Below are 26695 nucleotides of genomic sequence, written 5' to 3'. Positions count from 1 at the left end.
TAGACGTTTTATGCATAACGCCCTGTAAGCACCAGTTGAAAGGTGCAATCCTAAATTGTGCACTGGGTCCAGTTGTTTCAAGTACGACAGCCTTGCTGTACCATACACTATGCAACCATATTCTAAAACGGAACGTACTACAGAGCGATAAATCTGCAGAAGTCATACCCGTGCTGAACCCCAGTGTTTGTATGAAAGACTTTCAGTATGTTCAAAGACTGCGATGCTTTCTTTTTCAGCGCGTTTATTTGAGGCAGGAAAGTAGGTTTTTTGTCGAAAGTTATGCCTAGAAATTTGTGTTCATTTTTTAAAGGTAACTCGGTTTCATTTAGGTGCAGTGTGGGATCTTTCTGTAGGCCTCGTTTGAGTGAAAAAAGTGAGGTCATTGTTTTCTGTGGAGAAAACTGGAAACCATTCCTGTCTGCCCATGTTGCCAGTTTATTTATTCTTAGCTCTATTTGTCTTTCGCATGTAGATATGTTGGAGGATGTACATGCTATCTGAAGATTGTCAACGTAGACAGAAAACATAATGGACCTTGTAATTATTTTCCGAATAGAATTCACTTTGACAACGAAGAGTGTTGTGCTTAAAATACATCCTTGAGGTACTCCATTCTCGTGAATAAAATTCTTTGAAACGGTTGAGCCTAGGCGTGCATAAAACAAGCGGTGAAACAAGAAGTCTTTCATGCAATTTAACATCCTGCCGCTGATGCCAAGCTCGGCAAGGTCTTGAAGAATCGCTAACCTCCAGATTGTGTCATGTGCGTTTTCTAAATCGAAAAAGACTGCAAGACAGGTACAGTTGAGCCCAAAATAACGGCTCTACTTAAGACAAACTTTCGCTTATAACGAACGAGACCTGCGCGACCGCCAAAATATATGTTGTTTCAATGGCACAAAATCACACATATAACGAACGTCATTAAGCCCTGCTGATCAGTTACAGCGAACGGACGGCATAAACCCGGCGCCGAGATGCGAGATAACCTGCTTCCGACCCCTTTGTGTGCCTGGCGCGCGGCATGTTTTCCCGAGACTCGTCGCCGGCCAACTGCCTGCCCAATTTCGCGCCGCTTTCGAGCGAGCTACCCCTCCCCGCCGACGTGCCTTCCAACATCGCCTTCCCGCCCCTCCTCACAACTCCGCTCCCCTCTCCTCACTCTCTTGCAAATCCGCACGTGACCTCCGCGATCAACCACGCCGCCGCCGGTGCCGATCGCGGAGGCCACGCTCCATGAAGCAGGCCTTCCGTGGGAGCCAAGAGGTGGCTACACTGACGCTCACGGACGCCCCTCATTGGTCTCTCCGCTGGCGCTGTGCGTCTGTATCATTAGCTTGATTGGCTTGATTGCCGCCTGTGCATGTTGCACGTCTACCTCATCGCGCGCTTTTGTCACTCTTAATGTGGTGCGGACGTTTCGTTGACTTTGTTCAAATCTCGGGCCGAGGTTGTAATTCAGGATGGCGGACGGGAACACCGTGCACATTTCCATTGTATTCAGCGGCAGAGATGATGAAAGCGGCCTGTGTGAAGGTGATGGCCACAGGTGAGCGGAACTGCTTCCGCAAGGCCGGCTCTGTCAACACAGTGTCTGATGCCGAGTCTGATGCTTCGGAAGACGACCTCGAGCTTCTTTCGTCGTATCTCTCGTCCACTGTTGTGTCCTGGGATAACAAGGTCTTCGTACAGAAGTCCGGAGTGTGCATCGGTTCTCGGATTGCACCTATCCTTAGCAACATCTTTCTCTCGAAGGTGGATAGGCCAGCTGTTCTCAGGTACATCGATGACTACCTTGTGTTAATCAGAGAGCCGAGCAGCATTAGGATGGCACCCGACGCACTAGAGATATTTAAGGAAAGGGGACAAGGGCTCAACTTTACTTTTGAGTCGCCAAAGGATGGGTGCTTACGATTTTTAGACCTCGAGTTGATGCTGGCCAACCATCATGTTTGTTGGATGTATTCCCCAAAGGCCAGAGCCCCTTCTCTCCTTCAGTTCGCAACATTCCAGACTGGTGAAGGACGGGGTAGCGGTGTCATGCCTGTCGACAGCCCTTGGAATGTCATGTCACCACTGGATCGAAGAAGCTTTCCTTGGGCAGGTAGCCAGACTTCATGAAGCAGGCTATAAAGAAAGGAACAAGTATAATAGAGAGAGACGGGCTAGTTGGTGACTATTAGCAGAATGCATCTTGAAACCGCGATCTGTCCTGTTGGTTTCTTCCTCGTCCCTTGTCTTTATTGCGTGGTTTCAAGATGCATTCTACTAAAGAAAGGAACCTTGCACGATTAGCAGAACGAATGTTGTGCAAGCTGAAGGTAAAGGTGGCACCTCACCTTCCCGGGTAGTAGAAATCTACACAGTGTCTCACATCATCTGAAGAAGATTGCTGCGAGGCAGAATGTGCAGGTGGTCGTGTATAGGGTTCCTCTCTTGCGGAAAGGTTAAATATGGCCAGACGGGAAGGTGCATTAACATCAGGCTGAAAGAGCACGAGAATTCGCTCTACATAAAACAATCCCCTTCCTCTAACCTAGTGCAGCATTGCCGCGTTCGCAAAGATGAAAACGACGACCCTTGCCTGCCTGACTTGCATAATACTGAGATGCAATACTACAACAGCAATCAGGCAGGCAGGGAAATCTTTGAAGCTTATTGCATTGCTAAGAACGCTGACACATGTATGGCAAAACCATTCGTGGCATTACAGAGAAATGAGACAGCCTTCCTCGATAAGAGTCGTCCACCCACGGTGTAATCCTCGATGTGTTTATGTTTTTTGTTTGTTCTTTTGGTTTAGTGCATTTTTAACCATATATATTCCACGTGGTTTTCCAACAAAATTCACTTGCTAGACAGCGCCTGTATTGTCTTCTCTTTCCTAGGTTCGTTGTCCGTTTTGCGCTGGTTCACAATATGAATTACTTCCAACTTGCCCAACACAACGTACTGTTAAATCACTTTTTGTGCCAGTCTCTGATGTCCTTTCCGACGACATTAAACTCACGACTGCCAAGCATTTGTTGAACAGCTCTACTTGTGAGAAGGAGGCTCTCTTTACAGCTTAAAGGTTCAGTAAAAAAAAAAGTATCAAAATGGCTCATTTTTATGATGCAAAATGCTTCAATAACATGTTTAAAACAAGAAAATACCTGTGAAAACATTTTACTGCAGAGCATAATGTTTTATTCACCATTAAGCTCTAGTGGCTGTGGCGACTCACAGCCTACCCATCCTGCACTTGGATTTAAACACTGCTGCAGTCTATGTGACACCATCCATGGGAGGTGGCAACTGTCTCATCAAGGCTTTCTTCAGACCAGCTGTCGTTAAGAGTCACATCACTATCCTCTTCCCTTGAAGAATAAAACTCCTAGTCGACATCCTCGCTTCTGCTATCACCTGACAGATAACACTCTTCCGCCCTATAATGCTGCATGGATGAAGCCATGTTTGCTTGAAAGCACGAGAAAATCTCATGCTAACAGCGTGAGCCTCACCACACAAGGACTGCTTTCTGCCGTCTAGCATGAAGTAAGCTCGTCATAAGCGAACAAGTGGCACTCGCTCGTGATGCGCTGAGGTGCCAAGCAAAGGTATTCGACACTCAGCAGGCATGACCAGCAGAGCAGCAACTGGGAGCAGTTTCATTTATCGACAAAGAAGGCAAAGAGCGCGGTAAGCATCAACCAAGCATGGTTGGCACGACAGGGATATCTAGCCCATCTTGGAATCGTCTCATGGCGGCTGAAAGGCAAGGCTTTCCGCAGTGGCACCATCTGGTCATTCCCTCCCATTATTCTCTGCGTCGCACAGCATGGTTGCCCTGACCATTGTTCGAGCTGATGGTCCGTTTGTGAGATCGTATCATGTGATACTGAATATGCAGGACAACCCTATGACAATGTATGTCATATTTTCACACTCCAGAGAGTTGAAAAGTTCCATTCTCTAAAGAGCCAAACAAGCAAAAAGTCCTAAACAAATGATCATCAACCGGATTTCAAAAAGAAATGCCCAGCTGTGGCCTGCTGTCCCATGACAGTGTGGTTCTCAATTAAAGTTGGCATTCTTCATGCACACGCACCACAATGCCAGATGCTGCGCATAAAAAGCTAGGTCCACATGGCAGCAGTAGCCACAGCAGCTTACCCAGCCCACAAGAACACTCTAGAAGTGCTCGAGAGGTCTTCATACACAGGCGCTTTTAACGCAAGTTCAGTTGACTCTCAGCTGCGCAGAACGGCAGTTTGCGGTGTTACACGTTGCCACCAACTGCCGTGGAACTCAACTGAGGCCAGGGGTCACAGCTGAACAGGTCAAGTAAAGGCAAGTGCAAATAGTGGTTGTTTGGTTCCATGCAAATTCAAACCAAATATAGTAGACTACGAACTTGAACGGACCATCATCTTAATCAGAAGTTCACCGTAACAGAAGTGCCTCCAAAAAAGATATGTGAGCATGCTATGCACGTCTAAATATGTGTTACAAGAAAACAATGAGCATAATGACCTTGCACTGAGAGAATAACTGCAAATGGAACATATATGGCACTATGCATGAAGTGAGCTGAACACTATCCCACTTGAAAACATCACTGGTCTCTCTCCAATTAACCCTGTCCTTTGCCAGCTGCACCCATCCTATGCCTGCAAACTTCTGAATCTCGTCCGCCCACCTATCCATCTGCCACCCCCTGCTAAGCTCTGTTTCCCTTAAGGGCCAGCGGTTATCTTGCGTTCGCAGTACATTCCCTGCCCAAGCCCATTTCTTCCTCTTGATTTCGACTATGATGCATTTAACACGCGTTTGTTCCCTCACCCACTCTGCCCACTTTCGGTCTCTTAACGTTACGCCTATCATTTTTCTTTTCATGGATCGCTGCGTTGTCCTTAACCTAAGCTGAGACCTTTTCGATAGCCTCCACGTTGTGGTAGGTGAGTACTGGTACGATACAGCTGTTGTATACTTTTCTCTTGAGGGATATTGGTAAACTGCCATTCATGACCTGAGAGAACCTGCCACAAACGCTCCACCCCATTCTTATCCTTCTAGTTATTTCCCTCTCGTGATCCGGATCAGCTGTCACTACCTGCCCTAGGTAGACGTATTCCCTTACCACTTCCAGCTCCTCACTGCCAATTGTGAACTCCTGTTCCCTTGTTAGACTGTTGAAAATAACTTTGGTTTTCTGCATGTTAATTTTTAGACCCAGCGTTCTGCTCAGCCTGTCTAACTCATTGATCATGATTTGCAGTTCACCTCCTGAGTGACTCAGCAAGGCAATGTCTTCAGCGAATCGCAGATTATTTAGGTATTCTCCATTTACTCTTATTCCCAACTGTTCCCAATCCAGGCCTTGGAATACCTCCTGTAAACAGGCGGTGAATAGCATTGGCGGGATCAAGTCTCCCTCCCTGACGCCCTTCCTAATTGGAATTTTATTGTTTACTTTATGGAGGACTATGGTAGCTGTGCAGTTGCTATATATATCTTCCAGTATTTTCACATAAGACTCTTCTACACCTCTATTCCGCAATGCCTCTATGACAGCTGAGGTTTCCACTGAGTCGAATGCTTTCTCGTAATCAATGAAAGCTATATATAGAGGTTGGTTATATCTGTGCATTTCTCTATCAATTGATTGATAGTGTAAATATGATCTATTGTGGAATATCCTTTACAAAAGCCTGCCTGATCATTTGGTTGATTAAAGTCTAAGGTTGCTCATACTCTATTAGCGATTACCTTAGTAAACGTCTTGTAGGCAACGGACAGTAAGCTGATTGGTCTGTAATTTTTTTAAGTCCTTGGCGTCTCCTTTCTGATGAATTAAGATAATGCTAGCGTTCTCCCAAGCTTCTGGTACGGTTGCAGTCCTAAGGCATTGCGTACACAGGGTGGCTAGTTTTTCTAGCACAATCTCCCCTCCGTCCTTTAACAGATAACAGATCTGCTGTTGCCTGATCGTCACCAGCTGCTTTTCCCCTTTGCATTGTTCCTAAGGCTTTTTTTACTTCCTCTTTCGTTAATGGCGGGATGACGCACTGGTGTGCATTACTGTCTTTATCGTTAATGCTCTGATTACATTGGCTACTGTATAGATTTGTGTAGAACTGTTCAGCTACTTTAACTATATTGCTAACCATATTGTCACGTAGTGGTGACGGCAGTCGAAGCAGCGATGAATACGGACGAAAGGATCTTCTAAAAGAACTGTTTATTGGGCTGACTTGCACCCAAAATGGACTGAATCACTCGGCGGCGGCGAAGCGACAAGCGTGCTCGGCGGTCGTCGAACAGAATGCCCGCCGCTGTCGGCCGTGCTCAATTTAAAGCTGATAGCGAACATTCGAGATAAAGGGCGCAAAGTTACTAGAACATTCCGGAACAACGTAGAATCAGCTTTGCCTGGCTGCGATCAATCGAGATAAATCTAGTCGCGTCTTGCGTCGCAAACAAAGCGATAAGGTGGTGTCGCGGCAGATTTGAAAAACGAACAAACACTGCAAATATTGGCGGCATTACTCCCCTCTCAAAGAAGCATCGACCCGATGCATTAAAACAAATAATGCGACTAGTAAGGGAAAAAAACAGATCTTGCGAAAATAGAGCATGGAAATGCAGCGGCCTTTAGCGCGCATAATACGGCTTCAGACGGACTACATGGACAACTTCTGGTCGTACGCGCCGTCGCTGGGATGCAGTCATTGCGTCAGGGATGACTTCATAATCCAGTTCACCCAGCCGACGAAGAACCTTGTACGGGCCGAAATAGCGGCGCAAAAGCTTTTCACTCAATCCATGGCGGCGAATGGGCGTCCACACCCAGACTTGGTCTCCTGGCTTGTATTCCGCGGCGGTAATCCACGCAGAATCGAAGTGCGCCGTCTTTCTTTCTCACTAGAACAACCGGTGCCGCCCATGGGCTGTTTGAAGGCTGGATGACGTCGTCGCGAAGCATTTCTTCGACTTGGTCCCGGATGGCTTGTCGTTCTCGCGGAGACACACGGTAGGGGCTTTGACGGAGAGGTCGGACGTGTTGATCCGTTATAATGCGATGCTTGGCAATTGGCGTCTGTCGCACCTTCGGCGATGTCGAAAAGCACTCACTGTAGTTTTGAAGCAGATTGCGGATCTGGTCTTGTCTGTTCCGGTGCAGGGCTGGGTTGATGTCGAAAGTGGGCGAGTTCTTTTGGTCAGGCGGATCTTCTGCGGAGGGGTCGGAGAGGGCGAAGGAATCTCGTACGTCAGATATTTCGTCGTAGAAAGCAATCGTCGTTCCTCTGTTAATATGCCGGTATTCTTCGCTGAAGTTAGTCAGCAGTACTTCGGCCTGGCCATTGCGGAAATGTGCGATGCCTCTTGCGATGCTGATTCCTCGGTCTAGTAGCAACTGCATGTTCCCCTCGATGATGGCTTCAGTGTTTATGGCTTTCGTGGCGCCTACGGTCACGATAACGCTTGAACGGGGTGGGACGCTCACTTCTTCCTCCAGGACACTTAGGGCAACGTTATTTTCCCGAGTTTTCATCGAAGCGATGGCTTCGTCTGTCGAAAGCGTGATCAGCTTGGATCGCAGGTCGATGATCGCCTGATGCTCATTAAGGAAATCCATACCCAAGATCACTTCGCGGGAGCATTGCGGTAGCACAACAAAGGTCGCAGGATAGGTATGTCCTTTGACAGTCACTCGCGCTGTGCATCGTCCTGATGGCGTAATGAGGTGGCCCCCAGCGGTGCGAATTTGTGGGCCGTTCCAAGCCGTTGTGACTTTTCTGAGCTGCGCAGCGAATGTTCCATTCATCACCGAGTAATCGGCTCCTGTGTCGACTAGAGCGGTGACTTTCCGGCCGTCGATAGTCACTTCTAGGTCGGAGGTCCTGGCTCTTGCATTGCATGTCGCTCTCGGCGTCGGGTCACGGCTTCGTCGCGTATGCGAGTCACGGGTTGGGCGTGTGGTCGAAGCTCCTCTGGGTTGCGGCGTCGATTTCAAGGTAGCTTGCGTCGTGGTCGAGGTTCTCATTGTGTGCGGCGTCGGTGCAGCGAGTGTCGGTTCTTCATGCGGCGTCGCGGGTGCAGCGTCTTCATGGGGCGTGGTCGGTGGAGGATCTTCGGCGTTTAGCTCGTGAGCAACCTCACCTCCAGAGGTTGCTGCCTTTAGTTTCCCCTACGGGGGCTGGGCGACCTTCCTCGTACCGCGGCTGCGTAGCTGCGGCGTGGCGACGCAAAGCGCGAGGTTGACGGCGATGGTGAGCGCGAAAAGCGGTTCGGCGTGTACTCTTCTCGACGCAGGTACTCGTCGATTTCGTGCGGACGTTGTCCGAAGCGTGGTCGTGGGGCGTTAACGGCAAATCCTCGAAGACCGATACGTCGGTACGGGCAGTGACGAAGAATATGGCCGGCCTCACCGCAATGGAAGCACAACGGCCGGTTGTCGGAAGTCCTCCAGGCGTCGCATTTCCTGGGGCTTGAGGGTCGGTCATAGGCTGGGCGGGCGGGGGCTGAGAGGCGGCGTTGTGGACCAAGTGGCTTATTTCGGGGAGGACGTGGGGGTTGTCGTTGGGTCTGAGCAGTCCTTACTGCAGCGGCGTAGGTCATGGCCTGGGGTTCTGTGGCCGTCGGGGTGCCAAGTGCCTGTTGCACTTCTTCCCGTACCACGTCCATCAGAGTCGATGCTTGTGGCTGTGGAGAGGATGGCAGTAATCGGCGTAGCTCCTCTCGGACGATTTCGCGGATAACGTCCCGCAAGCTGTCGCTGGTGGTGGCCGGCGTGTCCGAACGGATTGCATAGGCAGAGGAAGGGCGGTTGTACTGCCGAGCTCGGACGTCGAGGGTCTTCTCAATCGTGCAGGCTTCCTGCATGAATTCCTCGACCGTTTTTGGCGGCTGACGGACGAGGCTGCCAAAGAGTTGTTCTTTTACGCCGCGCATTAAGAACTGAACTTTCTTTTCCTCGGTCATCCCGGGATCGGCGCGGCGAAATAGGCGCTTCATCTCCTCGACGTAGCTGCGGACGGGCTCATTCGGAAGCTGGATCCTGGACTCGAGGAGTCGTTCGGCTCTTTCTTTCCTCACGACACTGGTAAATACCTTCAATAGTTCTCTCTTGAATAGCTCCCATGTCGTAAGGGACGACTCGTAGTTTTCGTACCACGTGCGTGCGGAGCCATCCAATGAGAAAAAAAACGTGTCCAATCTTTGCCGCATCATCCCACTTGTTGAATGACGCCACGCGCTCAAATTGATCCAACCATTCTTCAGGGTCTTCGCCTAGGGATCCATTGAAAGTTGGCGGCACCCGCGGCTGCTGCAGTATAATCGGTGTCGACATCTTCGGCGAGATTGCGGTGCTCGTAGCCGCGTCTTTTCGCTGTCTTGTGCGGTCCGGCAGTTTCCCGAACTCAGGCTCCTCTCCCTGGAGACGTCGGCTGGCTCGCTGAGCTGCTGGCTCGTCCTCGGGTGCGAAGCGCTCAGGGCTGGCTTCACGACTTGAAGGGGGCGTCCGGAACATGGAAGGCTACCCAGCACCTCCACCAGATGTCACGTAGTGGTGACGGCAGTCGAAGCAGCGATGAATACGGACGAAAGGATCTTCTAAAAGAACTGTTTATTGGGCTGACTTGCACCCAAAATGGACTGAATCACTCGGCGGCGGCGAAGCGACAAGCGTGCTCGGCGGTCGTCGAACAGAATGCCCGCCGCTGTCGGCCGTGCTCAATTTAAAGCTGATAGCGAACATTCGAGATAAAGGGCGCAAAGTTACTAGAACATTCCGGAACAACGTAGAATCAGCTTTGCCTGGCTGCGATCAATCGAGATAAATCTAGTCGCGTCTTGCGTCGCAAACAAAGCGATAAGGTGGTGTCGCGGCAGATTTGAAAAACGAACAAACACTGCAAATATTGGCGGCATTATTGTTAACCATATTGCTAATGACATTGCCCTCCTCGTCTCTTAACACATACATCTGGTTTTTACCTATGCGTAGTTTCCTCTTCACTTCTTCAGAGCACGCTCGATTCTCTCCATATTAAACTTTCTTATGTCGGCTACGTTGAGCTTATTTATTAACTGTAATAGCTCTGCTAGTTCTATTCTGTATGTAGGGTTAGATACCCTCATGCCTTGGCGTTTCTTAATCAGATCTTCCGTCTCCTGAGATAGCTTGCTGGTATTTGGAGAGAAAGTGGGTGTAGTCAGGCTGATGATGATGTTGATCCTGTCGAACCGTCCTACTGCTTAGTTCTACTGCGCACTCCATAATGATGACTGTGAGATTATCGTTAATTGTATGAACATTAGGATCGTCTTCCTCAGTTAAAGCTTAATATCTGTTCTGCAGCGATATCCTGAATTCCTGTACTTTCCCTCTTACCGCTAACTTGTTAATGGACTTCCTCTTCACTAGCTGCTTCTGTTCCCTCTTCAAGTCTAAGCTAATTCGAGACCGTACCATTCTGTGGTCGCTACAGTGCACCTTTCCCAGGACGGCCACATCCTGAACGATGCCAGGTTGAGTGCATAGTATGAAGTCGATTTCATTTTTAGCCTCACCATTGGGGCTCTTTCAGGTCCACTTCCTGTTTTGTCGTTTGCGAAGAAGGTATTCATGACCCGTAAATTATTTCTATCGGCGAATTCTACTTATAACTCTCTCCTGCTATTCTTAGAACCTATCCCGTAGTCGCCTACCGCCTGGCCGCCAGACTGCTTCTTTCCCACATTCGGATTGAAGTCTCCCATCAGTACAGTGTACTGTGACTTTACTTTGTTCATTGCTGATTCCTCATCTTAAGCTTTTAACGGTCTGGTCATCACGGCTGGATGTGGGTGCATAGGCCTGCACCACCTTCGGCTTGTACCCCTACTGAGCCCAAATACGATAGCTTCCACCCTCTCGTTAATACTACAGAACTCCTCTACGCTGCCGGCTATATCCTGATTAATGAGGAATCCCGCACCTAGTTCTCGTCAATCCGCTAATATGCGATACCACATTATGTGTCTGTCCTTTAGTACTGTATACGGCTCACCTGTCCTCCTAGCTTCACTAAGCCCTAAGACATCCCATTTAATTCCCACTAGTTTCTCGTACAGCACTGCTAGAATAGCCTCACTAGATAAAGTTCTAGCGTTAAACGTTGCCAGGTTCAGATTCCAATGACGGCCTGTCTAGAGCCAGAGATTCTTAGCACCCTCAGCGCGTCACAGGTATGACCGCCGCCTTGGTCAGTTCCTCCTCAGCCGCTGGGAACTGAGGGCCAAAGGTTAATTGGTTTGTTCATACAAGGTTGTGGCCAAGTACTACACCAGGGTGGCAAAATCCTGTTCTGGTGAGGGAGTGCATTGTCAGTTCTGGTCAGCACGATCAGGCCGCACTCCAAGCCCGGTTATGCAATTCCATCGACACGCAGAGTTTTTTTTTTTTCAAATCCAGTGGAGAATTGCACGGCACTGGGTTTCGAACCTTCATCCTCTTGCATGTGAGGCTCGCACTCTACCTGTACACCATCGCTGCCAGCTATGAATATGTACCAACATGCCCAAAAAGCCATGCTGTTGAACAGAAAGAAGCCACAACATTTCTGCTGTAGTAATAATGGTAATTGCTTGGCCCATGTCAGTGAGTTCAAATACCAGGATGGTATTTTCTCAAATAAATCAAAAGGCATGCCCACATTAATTACCTTTCTCCTAAAATAATTGGCTACCTTACATGCACTTTAAAAATGAAACAAAGAAATGTAAACTAACAGCTTAAAAATCACCAATTCAGCCGATACTGGAGTATGCTTCAATTATTTGGTCCTCGTCATTGCGTGCATGACACTGACCATTTGGAATCAGCCAAAAAAAAAAGCAATCAGATTCATCTATGGTTGTTATGATGATAGCTTTTCACCCTCACCACATGCTCACACTTTTATCACTGCAGTCTTGGAAGCACGGGCAGGCATGTGCAGCAGAAGATCGTTCATAACATCATCCCTGAACACATGCAACTCACCAACTTTGAGGTCACATAGAGACTTTAAAATTTCCTTTTTTTTTTTCACTAAGAGAGGAAATTTGGAATAACTTGGATGGTTCACTAAGCTCATTACCAAATGAAGAGTTTGCAGTGAAGTTGCCTAACCATCTGTTTTGATGTTTTGCTGTTTTTTACATGTTTGTACCAAAAATTTTAGCCACTCCGCTATGCCTCTCGAGTGAGACAGCAGTATTACCAAATAAATATTAAATAAACTGTGGGAGATTTACCCTGCTCGCTCCCACTGGTGGTCCACTTTGCCAGACAAGCAGCACAAGAGCAAACTTCCACTAACCTCCAAAGCATGCGTCACATGGTCAGGAGGAGGACATGCAACTTGTGCCTGTCTCAATAGGAACTGCCTTTAGCTGCACCATCTAACAGGAGAAACCACGAAGTGCTTTGCTTGATATAAATAGTTTGAGATTTCAAATACCAAACATCATTATCAGCCCGACAATGCCCACTGCAGGGCATGTGTCTCCAATTAACCCTTTCCTTTGCCAGCAGCGGCCACCGCATCCCCGCAAACTTCTTTATTTCATCTGCAGATGAAATAAACCCATCTAACTTTCTGCTGCTCTCTGCTACGCATGCCTTCTCTTGGAATCCACTCCATTACCCTTAAGGCATTGCATTGAAGAACCACGCCACGCATTCAAAAGAGACAAACGAGAGACAAGAGAGACACGTGTCATTGCAGTTTTTCACGCTGTCTTTCAACATTCTACGGTCAGCTCTCAGTTCCCGCTTCAGATCTTCTAGCGCCTTACTGATATCTTTCACATCTTTGCTCATGGTGAACAGCATAGTGCATGAGACAGATTAGCACCAAATTCAGAACATGTACAGACACTTTGAAGAACCACCTTGCGCATTCAAAAGAGACAAACACAGGAAAAGGCCAAGGAGACAGAAAGAGCGCAAACTCTCAATTGAGTTTATTTGTGTGAAGGTGCCTTATATATGCAGAATCACAGCAAAAGGACAAGGGAAATGAGAGAGGGGGTAAAGCAGGTCATCTCCTGATCAATAACAGGTGCGCAGAAAATTCTTCTTCTTGTACAATTTGACAGAAGTGTCGCTTATACATATATCGCCGTTTTCTTTTATGTGATAGGCCTCCAAAAGCTCACGGGCTGTTTTGTTTTTGCTTTTTCCTAGAATTTTTACCTTCTTAAGCAGAGGCTCGCATCCACTGCAAGCAAAGCAATGAGGGGGCAGATTCGCTCCTTCCTTATTTCGAACTGGTCGGGTATGTTCCCCTGCGCGTTCAATCATGCAACGGCCTGTTTGTCCCACGTAGGTGCCTCCGCACTTGAGCGGGATTACATAAACCACGCCCGTGGCCCACTTCACAAAAGTTTCAGCATGTTTTATGCCGCATCCACTGCCTCTAGCTTCTTGGTTACCGATTCTGGGGCACAAGCCTGCGAGTTTCTGTGGGTCAGAAAATACGACAGGGACACCATGCTTCTTGGCCACTTTTTTGCATTGTGTGCCACTTTGTGTATATATGGCACCACCACGATCTTCTTTTTTGGCAGCGGCTCATTCGCGCTACCTTGATTTCTTCTTTTTATCTTCCTAAGAAGATTCTCTGCCATAGCTGTTATGACGCCGGCTGAAAGCAACCTTTCAATTTGATTATTAAAGCTCATATGCATTGCATGCGGGCATTACTTGGTAAAAGCGGATTCCAGGCACGAGCTTGCAATTGCTCTCTTGACTACCTTCGAATGCGCGGAATCATATGACAGAAGCTCTTTCTTTGCTCGGGGAGTGTAATGCCAGCAGGCATGTTGTAAGCTGAAGTTCAGGTTACTATCTAAGAACTGCAATGACCCATTAGAAGGAAGGTCATGCGTAAAGGTCGAGCCTCGTCAACATATCTAAAACACTTCAGCACACCCGGATTAGCAAACTCGTCATTTAGGGAGCAGTCAATGGCGGCTAAAAATATGTTACTAAGAACAGGGGCGACGCAAGAACCGATACAAATTCCTTGTCGTTGAATGTAAAAGTTGTCTTTAAAAGGTATGAAGGTGACTTTCAAATAAAGTTCGAGCAAAGACATAAAGCCATCTGCTGATACCCCAGCTGAGTTTTGAAAGCCTATTAACCCACTTCTTTCAATGCAATCGCGGACAGCTAGAAACAACCCTTGATGCGGCAATGAATAAAACAAATCCTCAACATGTACAGAAAAGGCGTAGCCGATATGGTCATTGGAATTGAAGAAGATTATAACATCGGTCGAGTTCTTAGTATAAAAAGGGTCTTCAAGCTGTAAAGGATTGAGGTGCTTCAGTAAATACTGGCTTATCAGGAGCTGCCATGATCCCTTCTCACTAATGATTGTTCTAAACGGCATTGAGTACTTGTGCGTTTTTGCAGCGAAGAATACAGACAGCGCTTTCGTTTTACATGCAGTTATTGAGCTAGCGAGTCGGGACAGTTCAAGGTCGCTGCACAAAGCAGCAGCTCTGCTCTTGTTCCCTGTAGCGCTAGGTTTCACATAGACGAAGTTCTTTGCGATGGCTTGGCCCACCTTCTCGTTGAAAACTTTATCATGTAGTACGACAAATCCTCCGTTCTTGTCTGCCTGAAGCAAGCGCAACTCGTTTTGCTTGAAGAATGAGACCACCCTTTTGGTTGGGTCTTTGGCACGCTTGGTAGACGCCGTGTTGACCGTCTTGGTCAAAGCTTCTGCACCTTCCAGCAGGCATCTTTCTTGGTCTTCTTGATCAGCCTGGCTTGAGATCCGCCGGTTGATTGCTAGCAGGTCGTGGGCTGGAACTACAGGCTCAAGACTGTACTTAGGGCCTTTGCTAAGTACGCTTACAACATCTTCAGGCAATACCACGTCATTTGGAACTACAAGGCTGCTGGCCCCAACAGTCTTGCTCGTTGTTCTGCTGCGGGCCAGAGTCTGCTGAAGACACCGGCCCACCAAAATTCAGTCATCTATGCGGCAACTTTTCTGCTTAAGAAAATAAAAATTCTAGGAAAGTAAAAACAAAACAGCGTGTGAGCTTTTGGAGGCCTATCACATAAAAGAAAACGGCGATATATGTATAAGCAACACTTCTGTCAAATTGTACAAGAAGAAGAATTTTCTGCGCACCTGTTACTGATCACGAGATGACCTGCTTTACCCCCTCTCTCATTTCCCTTGTCCTTTTGCTGTGATTCTGCATATATAAGGCACCTTCACACAAATAAACTCAATTGAGAGTTTGCGCTCTTTCTGTCTCCTTGGCCTTTTCCTGTGTTTGTCTCTTTTGAATGCGCAAGGTGGTTCTTCAAAGTGTCCGTACATGTTCTGAATTTGGTGCTAATCTGTCTCATGCACTATGCTGTTCACCATGAGCAAAGATGTGAAAGATATCAGTAAGGCGCTAGAAGATCTGAAGCGGGAACTGAGAGCTGACCGTAGAATGTTGAAAGACAGCGTGAAAAACTGCAATGACACGTGTGATGGCGTAAATGAAATCAAGACGTGTGAAAAGAAGTTCAGGTGCTGACAAAAAAACAAAACAAAAAACGATGAGCTGAGAGCAGAAAATGAACGTTTAAGAGAAAGGATAGAAGAGCTGGAACAGTACCAGAGAGCTAATAATCTTGAAATCAAAGGTGTGCCCGATGCCGGCGACCCAAGCGACACTGTCAAGAGAATTGAAGCTTTCCTAGATGGACCAATAGCTGACTCCGACCTTGATGTATGCCACTGCATCCCAACATTTAAGCAAACAGAAAAAAACATTGTTGTCTCTTTTGTGCAACACACTAAACGTGACAAGATTCTGCAGAAATTCCGGAAAAAGGGGCTAGCAACTAAACATGTCGACTTGGGTGGGGAAAGCTGCCCTGTGTTCATAAATGAGCACTTGACTGACTGGCTTGAACAAAAAGCGCTTGGGTGCTGCGATTGTCCGGAAGAAAGTAGTGGGACGGAAGTTCGTGTGGACCTCCCATGGCAAGAAATGAGACTGAAGATGTCATTAAAATTGCCAGTGTGTCTGATCTGCAGAAAATAGGAACCTAAGCGAATCCTACAGGAATGCTCCAAACGCTCACTGAACATTTCCAATGGACATAGCCGAGTGTTGCTATTATGACTATGAAGCTTTCAAAAAAGCATATAAAACAAGAGCACGACAGCTTACAACTATTCATTCAAACATGTGCAGCATAAAAAACAAGGCAGATCATGTATTATGATACATCGTTCTGGTGCACGAAAAACACGGACGAAGGAAGAACAGACACACAATCGCCGGACATCAACTGAAGTTTATTCACAGAAACCAGTCCTATATGTACACATGTGACCACCAGGTAACTGATATCAAAAGCACAAAATCGGGAAAACCAAAAGGCAATCAACCAGAGCCACAGGTTCCATATCGCACACGCGCCTTCATGCAAATCGCCCACAATTTCTGTGCCTAGCTGACACGATCAACACCGTTAGCCTTCAGATAATCTAGTTCCTTTCTTCTAAGCACAATAGAGGGAGTACTGACGCAGTGATCTTTATCATTGGCAATACAGAGGGCTTCAAAAATTTCCCGGCTTTTCTGAGTCCTGAACTTTCTTAACACGCTTGTTTCTTCCAAAAACGCCTTGCATGCTGGCTTATACGAACAACGGCGAATGTGGTCAGCTAAATGACCTCCGCCACTAATCGAAGTTACTGTCCTGCGATGCTCTAGCAAGCGTTCGTTGATACAGTGCCCGGTTTGTCCAATGTAGCGTTTGCCACAGGCGAGAGGGATGTTATACACCACGCCAACCTTGCAGTCGACGAGGGCATTGGTGTGCCTAATTTTGCAGGCAGACCTCTTTTTGGGTTCGTTTACTAGGCGGCACAGGCGTCCCAGCTTCTCCGGAGCTGAAAACACTACACGGACGCCGCACTTGTCCCCGACCTTCTTGAGGCGGTGCGAGACCTTGTGCCAGTAAGGCACAACGACAGGTCGCTGTTGCGGGCGTGTGTTATCCACCTGCCTGTGCCGTCCACCAGATTTTACTTCGCTAATCTGGCTTTCGACCACTGAGGCCACGATTTCTCTCTGGAAACCTGCCTTCTCCAGACGCCTTAGTTGGGCATGGACACTCTCCCGGGCTCGATGCTCACACGACTTGGCTAGAGCAAAGCGGATGCAGTTTTTTGCAATAGCTCTCTTCACGAGCTTAGAATGAGCCGATTTGTAGTTAATAATTTGTTTTCTCGACCGTGGCTTGTACTGCCAGCACACGCGCGTTTCCTCAAAAATAAAGCACACATCTAGATACTGGATGTGCCCTTCCTGCGGCAGTTCGTGCGTGAACTTCATGCCAAAGGCGTTGCAAACAAAAATGTCAATAATGTCGTCCACGACAATACCCCTATCCCGAGCCTCAGTCGCGTTCATTGCTACAAGGTAGTCATCTACGTATCTAAAAACTTTTAGCACGCTGGCGTTGTAAAGGGACGCCTGAATGCGCTTGTCAAGGGTGGATAAAAATATATCGCTTAAAAGCGGTGCTAGGCAAGAGCCTATGCACACTCCTTCTTTTTGGATGAGGCAACGATCATTGAAGGTGACAATGGTGGATGAAAGATAAAATCTTAAAAGCTCTAGAAAATTGTCGGTAGATAACCCTGTCATATTCTGAAAAGCCACAGGCCCGGCGTCTTCAATGAAAGTTCTGACCGCGCAAAACAGCTCGGGGTGAGGTATTGAGTAGAATAAATCTTCAACATCAATTGAAAAGGGAAATCTCTTTGGGCATGAAGCTTCTACGCCAGAAAAATATGCAATGACTTGAGTGGAATTTTCTACCAGAAAAGGGTCGTCTAAAGAAATGGCACTAAGGTGCTTCTGCAGGAAGCTTGACAAGGAGCCCTGCCAGGATCCCTTTTCCGTAACGATACCGCGGAAAGGCGCAGATTCTTTGTGGGTTTTTACCGTGCAGAAAACACTAAGGGAGTTTACATCAGAAGCGGAGATACTCTTTCTTAATCTTTCCAAGTTCATTTCTTCACATAAAGCGATGGCCTTTTTCTTCACCTTGGCTAAAGACACCTTCCTATCAGCAAAGTTTTTTGTCAAGGCCTCGTTTGCCTTCTGACGGTACGTAGAATTTGGCATCACCACGAAGCCTCCCTCTTTGTCCGACACTAACAGGGCAAGATTGTTGCTCTTCAGAAAGTTGACGGTTGATCTAACTGGTATTTTGGGGGCAAAAGGTGCACCACTATACCTCAAACACTCTACACCTTCAGCAATACAGCGGTCCTGTTCTTCTGAGCTTGCTGCCGCCACCACGTTCCTGACCATGGACAGTAAATGTACAGGTTCTTCTTTTGGTTCAATACAGAACTTAGGACCACGAGATAGTGCAGCTTCAACCCTTTCGGGCAAATTACACTCACCAATACAGGTTACTTGGTTCGTTGCCAGTTGCTGGTGCACTGGCGCTTTCTTTAACGCACATAGGTTTGCAAGACACATGTTCCACAGGAACGCGGTGGTTTTTGCAGCTTCACGAGTGAACGTCCGGAAAAGGTGTTCACCACTCTGTCCAGGCACTAGAGAAGCTGAGAAGGCGTGCAGGTAGTTTTGCAGATGACGAATCTGTCTCCACAGCTCGGAGCGCATGATCTTCATCATTCTCCTGGCATGACGCGCAGACGGGAAGCACGGCGAAAACAAGGCATGAACACCCGGCAGGACAATGCGATGGTCGAGTGCAAACGTGAGTTCCCTTGCACGGCATGTGGTCACAGCTAAAAGGTTGACGAGCGTCGTAGAAGGATTCGCACACATAAAAGGAGGGATGACAGGGCCCAATGTACTAGAAAGTATATCGCTAAGCGTAGACAGCTGGGCTAGTTGGTTCACAGTCGCATTATGATACATCGTTCTGGCGCACGAAAAACACGGACGAAGGAAGAACAGACACACAATCGCCGGACATCAACTGAAGTTTATTCACAGAAACCAGTCCTATATGTACACATGTGACCACCAGGTAACTGATATCAAAAGCACAAAATCGGGAAAACCAAAAGGCAATCAACCAGAGCCACAGGTTCCAATTCGCACACGTGCCTTCAGGCAAATCGCCCACACTTTCTGTGCCTAGCTGACACGATCAACACCGTTAGCCTTCAGATAGTCTAGTTCCTTTCTTCTAAGCACAATAGAGGGAATACTGACGCAGTGATCTTTATCATTGGCAATACAGAGGGCTTCAAAAATTTCCCGGCTTTTCTGAGTCCTGAACTTTCTTAACACACTTGTTTCTTCCAAAAACGCCTTGCATGCTGGCTTATACGAACAACGGCGAATGTGGTCAGCTAAATGACCTCCGCCACTAATCGAAGTTACTGTCCTGCGATGCTCTAGCAAGCGTTCGTTGATACAGCGCCCGGTTTGTCCAATGTAGCGTTTGCCACAGGCGAGAGGTATGTTATACACCACGCCAACCTTGCAGTCGACGAGGGCTTTGGTGTGCCTAATTTTGCAGGCAGACCTCTTTTTGGGTTCGTTTACTAGGCGGCACAGGCGTCCCAGCTTCTCCGGAGCTGAAAACACTACACGGACGCCGCACTTGTCCCCGACCTTCTTGAGGCGGTGCAAGACTTTGTGCCAGTAAGGCACAACGACAGGTCGCTGTTGCGGGCGTGTGTTATCCACCTGCCTGTGCCGTCCACCAGATTTTACTTCGCTAATCTGGCTTTCGACCACTGAGGCCACGATTTCTCTCTGGAAACCTGCCTTCTCCAGACGCCTTAGTTGGGCATGGACACTCTCCCGGACTCGATGCTCACACGACTTGGCTAGAGCAGAGCGGATGCAGTTTTTTGCAATAGCAACTGCATCATCAGGATCATAATTTGTTATTACTAAATCTAGAATTGTTTTCGTGGACGTCGTTAGTCGTGTGGGAGAAACAATATGGTTTATACAGCCATTAAATAGCAATACATTTTCAAAATCTGTTGTCTTCGTACTATTGCTACTCATATCAACATTAAAATCATCGGCAAGTATCACATTGTACCTATTTTGGTCAACAAATTACAATAAATTATCTAAAAACAAAAAATTCAAGAAAAGAACCATCCGGAGGGCAATACGTTGCAAATACAGCGTCTTTCATTTGCAGACACATAATCTCAAAATTATCTGTGACACAAGAAAATTCCCAAAGCAAGGCAGGCTGCAGGAGAGAGCTTACTAGCATAGACACACCATCACGACGACGAGTGGTTCTATTAAGAGAAAAAGTTGTCATATTAGGAAGGTCAAAAGTGTTACAACTGCTTGATTGCCATGTTCCTGTTATCATCAGAACATCAAAACAATTCGCAAGCTTTTTTAACAAAGATTCTAGTTCAGCGACCATGTTGAACACAGACTGTGCATTTAAGTGAAAACAACGAAGATTGCCATGTGTCTGACCACCAAGCTCTCTTCTATGGTAACGTGCCCTAGGTGCGCCAATTCAAGATAAGGGTCACGAATGAACAAAAGACACCCAAGCCATTGTGTAACAGATATTACAGTCGATGGTGAACGTCTCTCCAGTGATCAGCTTGCAGAAGAAATTAATCTTAGGTTCATTAGCACAGGGAAGTACACAGGCCCACTTGCTAGCATGCGCGACCATACACGTACAAACAATCCAATAAGCTCCGTCTCGCTTTTTCCTAATAGTCCAACCGAAATTTGCAAAATAATTGGAAGCTTGAAAAGTGACACAGCGCCTGGAGATGACGGTATAAAAGCTTCGCGAATTAAACATGCCGCAGATCATATTAGTTATGTGTTGTCCCATATAATCAACCTAATGCTTCTCACTGGGAGTTTCTGGATGACCTAAAAAGATAGCTAAAGTAGTTCCTGTGTATAAAGGCGGCGATGCAGCAAATATGAATAACTACCGGCCAATCTCTGTTCTAACTGTATTCTCTAAAATACTTGAGCATATCATTAATGATAGACTCACCAGCATTTTTCAGAAACATTAATTAATAGTAGGGGTGTGCGAATATCGAAATTTTCGAATACGAATCGAATACAAATATGAAGAAAAAATGGCTTCGAATATCGAATCGAATATCTGGTCAGCACAAAAAATAAATTCAGAAAAGATAAACAAGCAAAAATTGTTGCTAACATTTTTTTCAAAATAGTGTATGGCCTTTGCAACTAATATAAACAAAACTAGACTGCCTGAGCACCGTATAAAAAAAAAAACATGATGTGCACAAAAATATATACTACTTCATTGGACTGCATAACAGTATTCAAACTGTAATGTGGTCAGGCAAAATGCAATCCATAACATGACAAGACTGGAAACAAAAATAACATGATGGCTAGTAAAACCTCATTATTCGGAGTTCAAAGAACCGCCAGAAATGCCCAGGTTATTTGAAGGTCGATTTATAAAATGCCCCTTGGCCCCGGAAGAAAAAAAATACCGAAAATGCGGTAGTCTTATGAGGCGGCTCTATCGTGCAAACACCTGTAATCCCGTGACGAGCACAGAGTTTCGGCGTGCTGGAAGACATCGCGAACGTAAACAAGATGGGAACGCGCATTGACATCGGAATGGCGAGACTGTTTCTAAAAAAGGAAAAGAAATGACGAGCGACGTGTCAGTCAGTGTCTGAAAGCGGCATGGTGATGAGATTGGACTAATGGCGAATGCGCGGGACGACAGTTGCCATTGCAACGGGCGAGTGGCCAAGCTCAGAAACCAAAACTACGCGGCCAGGTATATCTTTTTGACCTAGTGACAGGGGCCCTCCGAACATTGCCACGCCTGCCGTCAGGCTCACTTGAGAGGTGCATGGGTTACAGTGCACCATGCAATATGCGGGATTTTTACAGGATCGCTTGCCCTGCTGTGACACCTCGACTCGCCCCTTCGGGAGCCTCACGCGAAATTCCGCAAGTAGGCTTTCCCGCATAGCGAAGTCAACCAAAACAAGATGGCGGTGGCCACGCTCAGAGAGTTAAGGTGACAGACCGAATGCCATGGGTGTAGGCATTAATTAGATAACATATTACGGAAGAATAAAAAAATCAACGCGCTTTCGCATTGCAATTGTTAGAAGCGGGTCGTCCCCCATCTTGTTCGCAGCACGTGTGGTATGTGAGAAATAAAGCGGCTGTTTGGGCTTGTTGGTCAGTGAACATGGTAAAAGGATGCAGCGCGAAAAAAACAAGGACGAACAGAAGTGGACAGGACAGGGCGCTGTCCTGTCCACTTCTGTTTGTCCTTGTTTTTTTCGCGCTGCATTCTTTTACTATGTGAGAAAGCCCACTTGTGGAATTGCGCACAAGGTCAAGCCTAGCGGCATCGGAACGCAATCGGTCCACGTGATAAACGATGGAGAAGAAAGAGAACAGGGCCTTTATATTGTTTTCCTGGAACTTTAAACTCTATATTCAGATAATTTGCCCAGATATTGTGCTTTTCCAACAATCAGATTTACGAAAGTCGGCGCGGTATACGATCGCTGCCGAGTATTCGGGAATTTTCGAATATTCGGAAATTCACGAAAATCATTTCTCGAATACAAATATGAACCGAGTATGAAACATATTTGATTCGTATTCGAAATTTCGAATATTCGCACACCCCTAATTAATAGCTGATGCGCAGTATGGTTCCCAAGCAAATAAGTCTACGGAACAGGCCCTCATACATATAAAAGACAAAATTATTGAAAAAAAGGAAGAGAAACTCTTAACCCTTGGTCTATTTATAGATCTTAGGAAAGCGTTTGATACTGTGCAACATGATATGTTAATAAAAAAGCGAGAGATGTGTGGGATTCGGGGCGATGCGCTAAGGCTACTGCAAACGTACCTGAAAGACAGATCACAATATGTAGTCATAAACGATCGCACTTCGAGTAGAATGGAGATACAACACAGTGTCCCTCAAGGATCAATTGGATCAATTTTGGGGCCTTTACTATTTCTTATATATGTGAATGATATACCAACTATGATACCAGGATCCTCTCAGCTAATCATGCATGCTGACGACACGAATATATTTTTTACAGGAACAACAAAAAGATGCCTTGAAAAATCTATTAATGATTACTTATTAAAACTTTCCAGGTGGCTACAAGCCAATCGCATTACTCTAAATACAAACAAAATCTAAACGTGTAATTCTTAAGCCCACAAGCGTGAGGAACCAGAGCCCTATTAGCATCAGATATGAAGGCAGTCTGTTGGAGGAGGTCACTCAGCAAAAATTCCTGGGTGCATGGTTTAGTATTGATCTGTCCTGGAATGCCCATGTTAGTTGCCTGAAGTCTGACTCATAATGTGTCATTGATTGTCTCCACAGAATCCAACACTTAATTCCATCTTGGATGAAGCAGACACTATATTACTCTCTATTCTATCCCAGAATAAGCTATATTATTTTAGTGTGGGGCACAACAACTGCTTCCAATTGCCAAAAATTAATTACTTTACAGAAGAAGGTGTTACGCATATGCGAAAATTATCATGGCGAAAAAAGGGGACTAAGAACCCATCTGCTTTTTACAAAGTACAATATGCTGAGGGCAGATAAGGTATGCCACTTTAAGTTGCTACAATGGATACACAAGAATCATTTGTATGTCACACCCACAGACAGAGTAAGCTTGTACGCTATCAGAGACCCCGAATTAAGGATGCCGAGAGTAAGGACAAATTATGGTCATCAAACATTGTCTTTTCAAGTTACCAAATTTCTCAATAGAAGAGATATAACTATAAATTACAATAAACCCTTTTCCACTTTCAAAAATGAATGTAAGAGAGTTCTCTGTAGCGATGTCGCCTACATCGATCACTAAAATTCCTCATGTAAGCATGCTGTAGCCCATTTTTTTTTTCACATTTAGCAATTTTGTGTTCGCATCTGTGTATTCTTGTCTGATCTGTTTGTGCTTATATGTCCATATTTCCTTGTTTTTCAGTAGGCTAGAATAAGCTCTAAGTAGAACTCCACTGTTTAATATAGTGTTTCATGTATATGTATTGGTCTCCTTATTTATTTATATACTCATCATCGTAAATTCACGATGCATATTCTCGTCAAGTGCTTCGGTCTTTTTGCTGAGTGTGTATGTATTTTTGCTATGTATAATGCTTACTTTGGCACCTACTTTTCTTTGATTTCGTTTTATGTCCTTATCTCTAATACTGTTTTATACCAGCCTGCCGGACTTTTGTATTTTACATGTTTGTTTGTCATGTAGCAGGGGGCTGAGGCCCTGTCAGGCAACGTTGTGCCTTTAGCCACAGCCGCCTCTTAGGCAAATGTCTAAGCAAAAAATAAAGGAACTTTGAACTTATACTTTCCTCTTGAGGGATATTTGTAAACTGCCATTCATGATCTCAGAGAACCTGCCATATGCACCAAACATTAGGATCGAATCAAATATTCGACCCTTTATTATTTGAATGAATATCCAAAATTATCAAATATTTGCACAAGCCTAGTCAACTGAACGATAAGAATAAACTGCGCGAAAGGGTTAGGACAAGAGAAAGGAACACACACGACACTAATGCAGACTGTCAGCTTTATTTTCTAAAGAAACGAAGACCGTATTTACGCGCTCTCCGGAGTGCTGATAAGTTGCGGCACGCAAGATAATCTTCAAAATTTTCCGGATCTCCAGATGTCTTAACCCTTTCGTGCTGTTTTTACCCTTCTCATTCAGTACGAACCAACCAGCCCGACAAATCTTACTGCTAGTCAGCTGATAAGTTGAAAATCAACAGACTTGCCACTCCGGTTGGTTGAATCAGTGCCATTTCCCCATGCCATGGTTTCCCAAACTGATCGATACTTTCCACCGAATCGTAAGTCCCAACCAACCGCTTTCACAAATCGCATGAGTCATTACCACTACGCCCCACTGCAGAGCAGAGATCTCTCTATATCCCTGCGCCAGCTGTGGCCACCTTATCTCTCTCCCTAACCTGTTCTGCCCACCCGAGTCTCTGATGAGTCTGCCTTCTCTTGGAACCCACTTTGTTACCCTAACACATTCACTGAAGGTACTAGTAGCACACACAGACAGGGAAGTGACCAACACAGCGCTGTCTTACTAGTACCTGCTTCAATGAGCTACCCCAACAAAGGTCTATTCTAAGACATTCGCTGCGGCAGTGACTTCTGGTTCCCAGTGCTAGCCACCCTTGAATTTTCTGGGCGTGGCGTGACCCACCAGCGAGCTGCAGGTGAAACCAGCTTGTCTGAGCCGCAAACATTGCCTGTGTTCTTTTCGTGGCTTCTCGAATGTGCAGCATGCCGTGATGATGACTGATGACACAGTGAACGTGCAAAGACTACTGGTTATCTTGCCTGCGCATTATATGCCCTACACATTTCTTCTTCCTGATTTCCACAAAGATATCATTAAAAGAGGATAGACAACAAATGCTGGCAACAATGTGTTACATATTAGTACACATGGATCAACTCGAGGTATTTGCCTACAATTGCTAAGCAATATACAATTTAGTTTATTCTCTCATGCTATTTCGAATTTATTTTCCACAGCTGAATGATGGCTTTGACATCAAAGGTCGGTTTAGGCCACGTGAGGTCCTTTGCTACGATTTCAACTCTTTACGCACACTGGCGTGTTTTATTGAATTAAAAACAATGAAGCAGTGATTTATACTGCAGTTTTTTTTATGCCTCATTTGACCTATACCACTGTAATATGTAAGCGTATTTCTCTTTTTGAATTGCCTGGACACGGCGTGATGCAGGGGTTGAACTGAGTTTCGTGGAACGCTCCATGAAGCTGCAGCTGACTGCCGTTCACTTCAATGGCCTGGATGCCATTGAAATGAATGACTGAGTAACAGAAGCATGCCTTTGTGTGACCGTTTCACATCACTGTCTTCCCCCCCCCCCCCCCCCCTTATGTAATGTCCCAGTCGGGATCTTTAAGGGTTCAATAAATGATGATGATGATGATGATGATGAACTGTTCCCATTACTGAGAATAAATTAAGCACTGTCATGTTCTACCGAGCCTAAGAACAGTTTACCACCGCTTGAAACCAGCATTCCACTGACCAGCACTGGTCTTCCTCACCAGAGAGTTTTGAGGAATTGAAGACTTAGATCTAAGTCCCTTCACAGAGTTGCCCTCAGGTAAGAAAATCCCATTACCTGAGGAAGACCTTAAGGCAGACACGCTGGTCGGCGTAGAAGGCAGAGTGGCCAAACTGGACCTTGCACTCGACTGGAAGGAGAAGGACAAAGCAATGTGAGCAAATGTTCAAAATTTCAAACATCAATTGGATAAGCAAATATTCGAGTAGAGGAATAGATTATTCGAGAACATCCCAATTTTCTGCAGTGGTCGAATACTGCACCAACTTTCATAAATCCGACTGTGGCAAAACAATAATATCCGGGCAAAATCACCCAATGATATATACAGTTTAAAGTGCCAGAAAAGCAGTACAAACGCGTCCTCTTCGCTTTCTTCTCCGTCGTTTATCGAGCGGACCGATGAAATTTGGCTGCCACAGTGACTCAGTGGTTACGGCGCTCGGCTGCTGAACCGAAAGACACGGATTCAATCCCAACTGTGGGGGGTCATAT

The 26695-nt window shown here is 46.2% G+C and overlaps 1 protein-coding gene across 2 annotated transcripts in view; it reads right to left on the bottom strand.

The window, feature by feature from the left end:
• Positions 1–26695, bottom strand: part of gry (trafficking protein particle complex subunit 11 gry) — a 374318-nt gene that overhangs the window by 136531 nt on the left and 211092 nt on the right. For both annotated transcript variants that reach the window (XM_077655723.1, XM_077655724.1), the window contains exon 17: positions 26258–26330. In XM_077655723.1, the coding sequence (XP_077511849.1) occupies positions 26258–26330 (73 nt within the window). The remainder of the gene's footprint in view (positions 1–26257; positions 26331–26695) is intronic.

Source organism: Amblyomma americanum, chromosome 2 (genome assembly GCF_052857255.1).
Source record: "Amblyomma americanum isolate KBUSLIRL-KWMA chromosome 2, ASM5285725v1, whole genome shotgun sequence".
Taxonomy (NCBI): domain Eukaryota; kingdom Metazoa; phylum Arthropoda; class Arachnida; order Ixodida; family Ixodidae; genus Amblyomma; species Amblyomma americanum.
The sequence above is the reverse complement of the archived record's forward strand: the minus strand, read 5'-3'. Positions and strand labels throughout refer to the sequence as shown.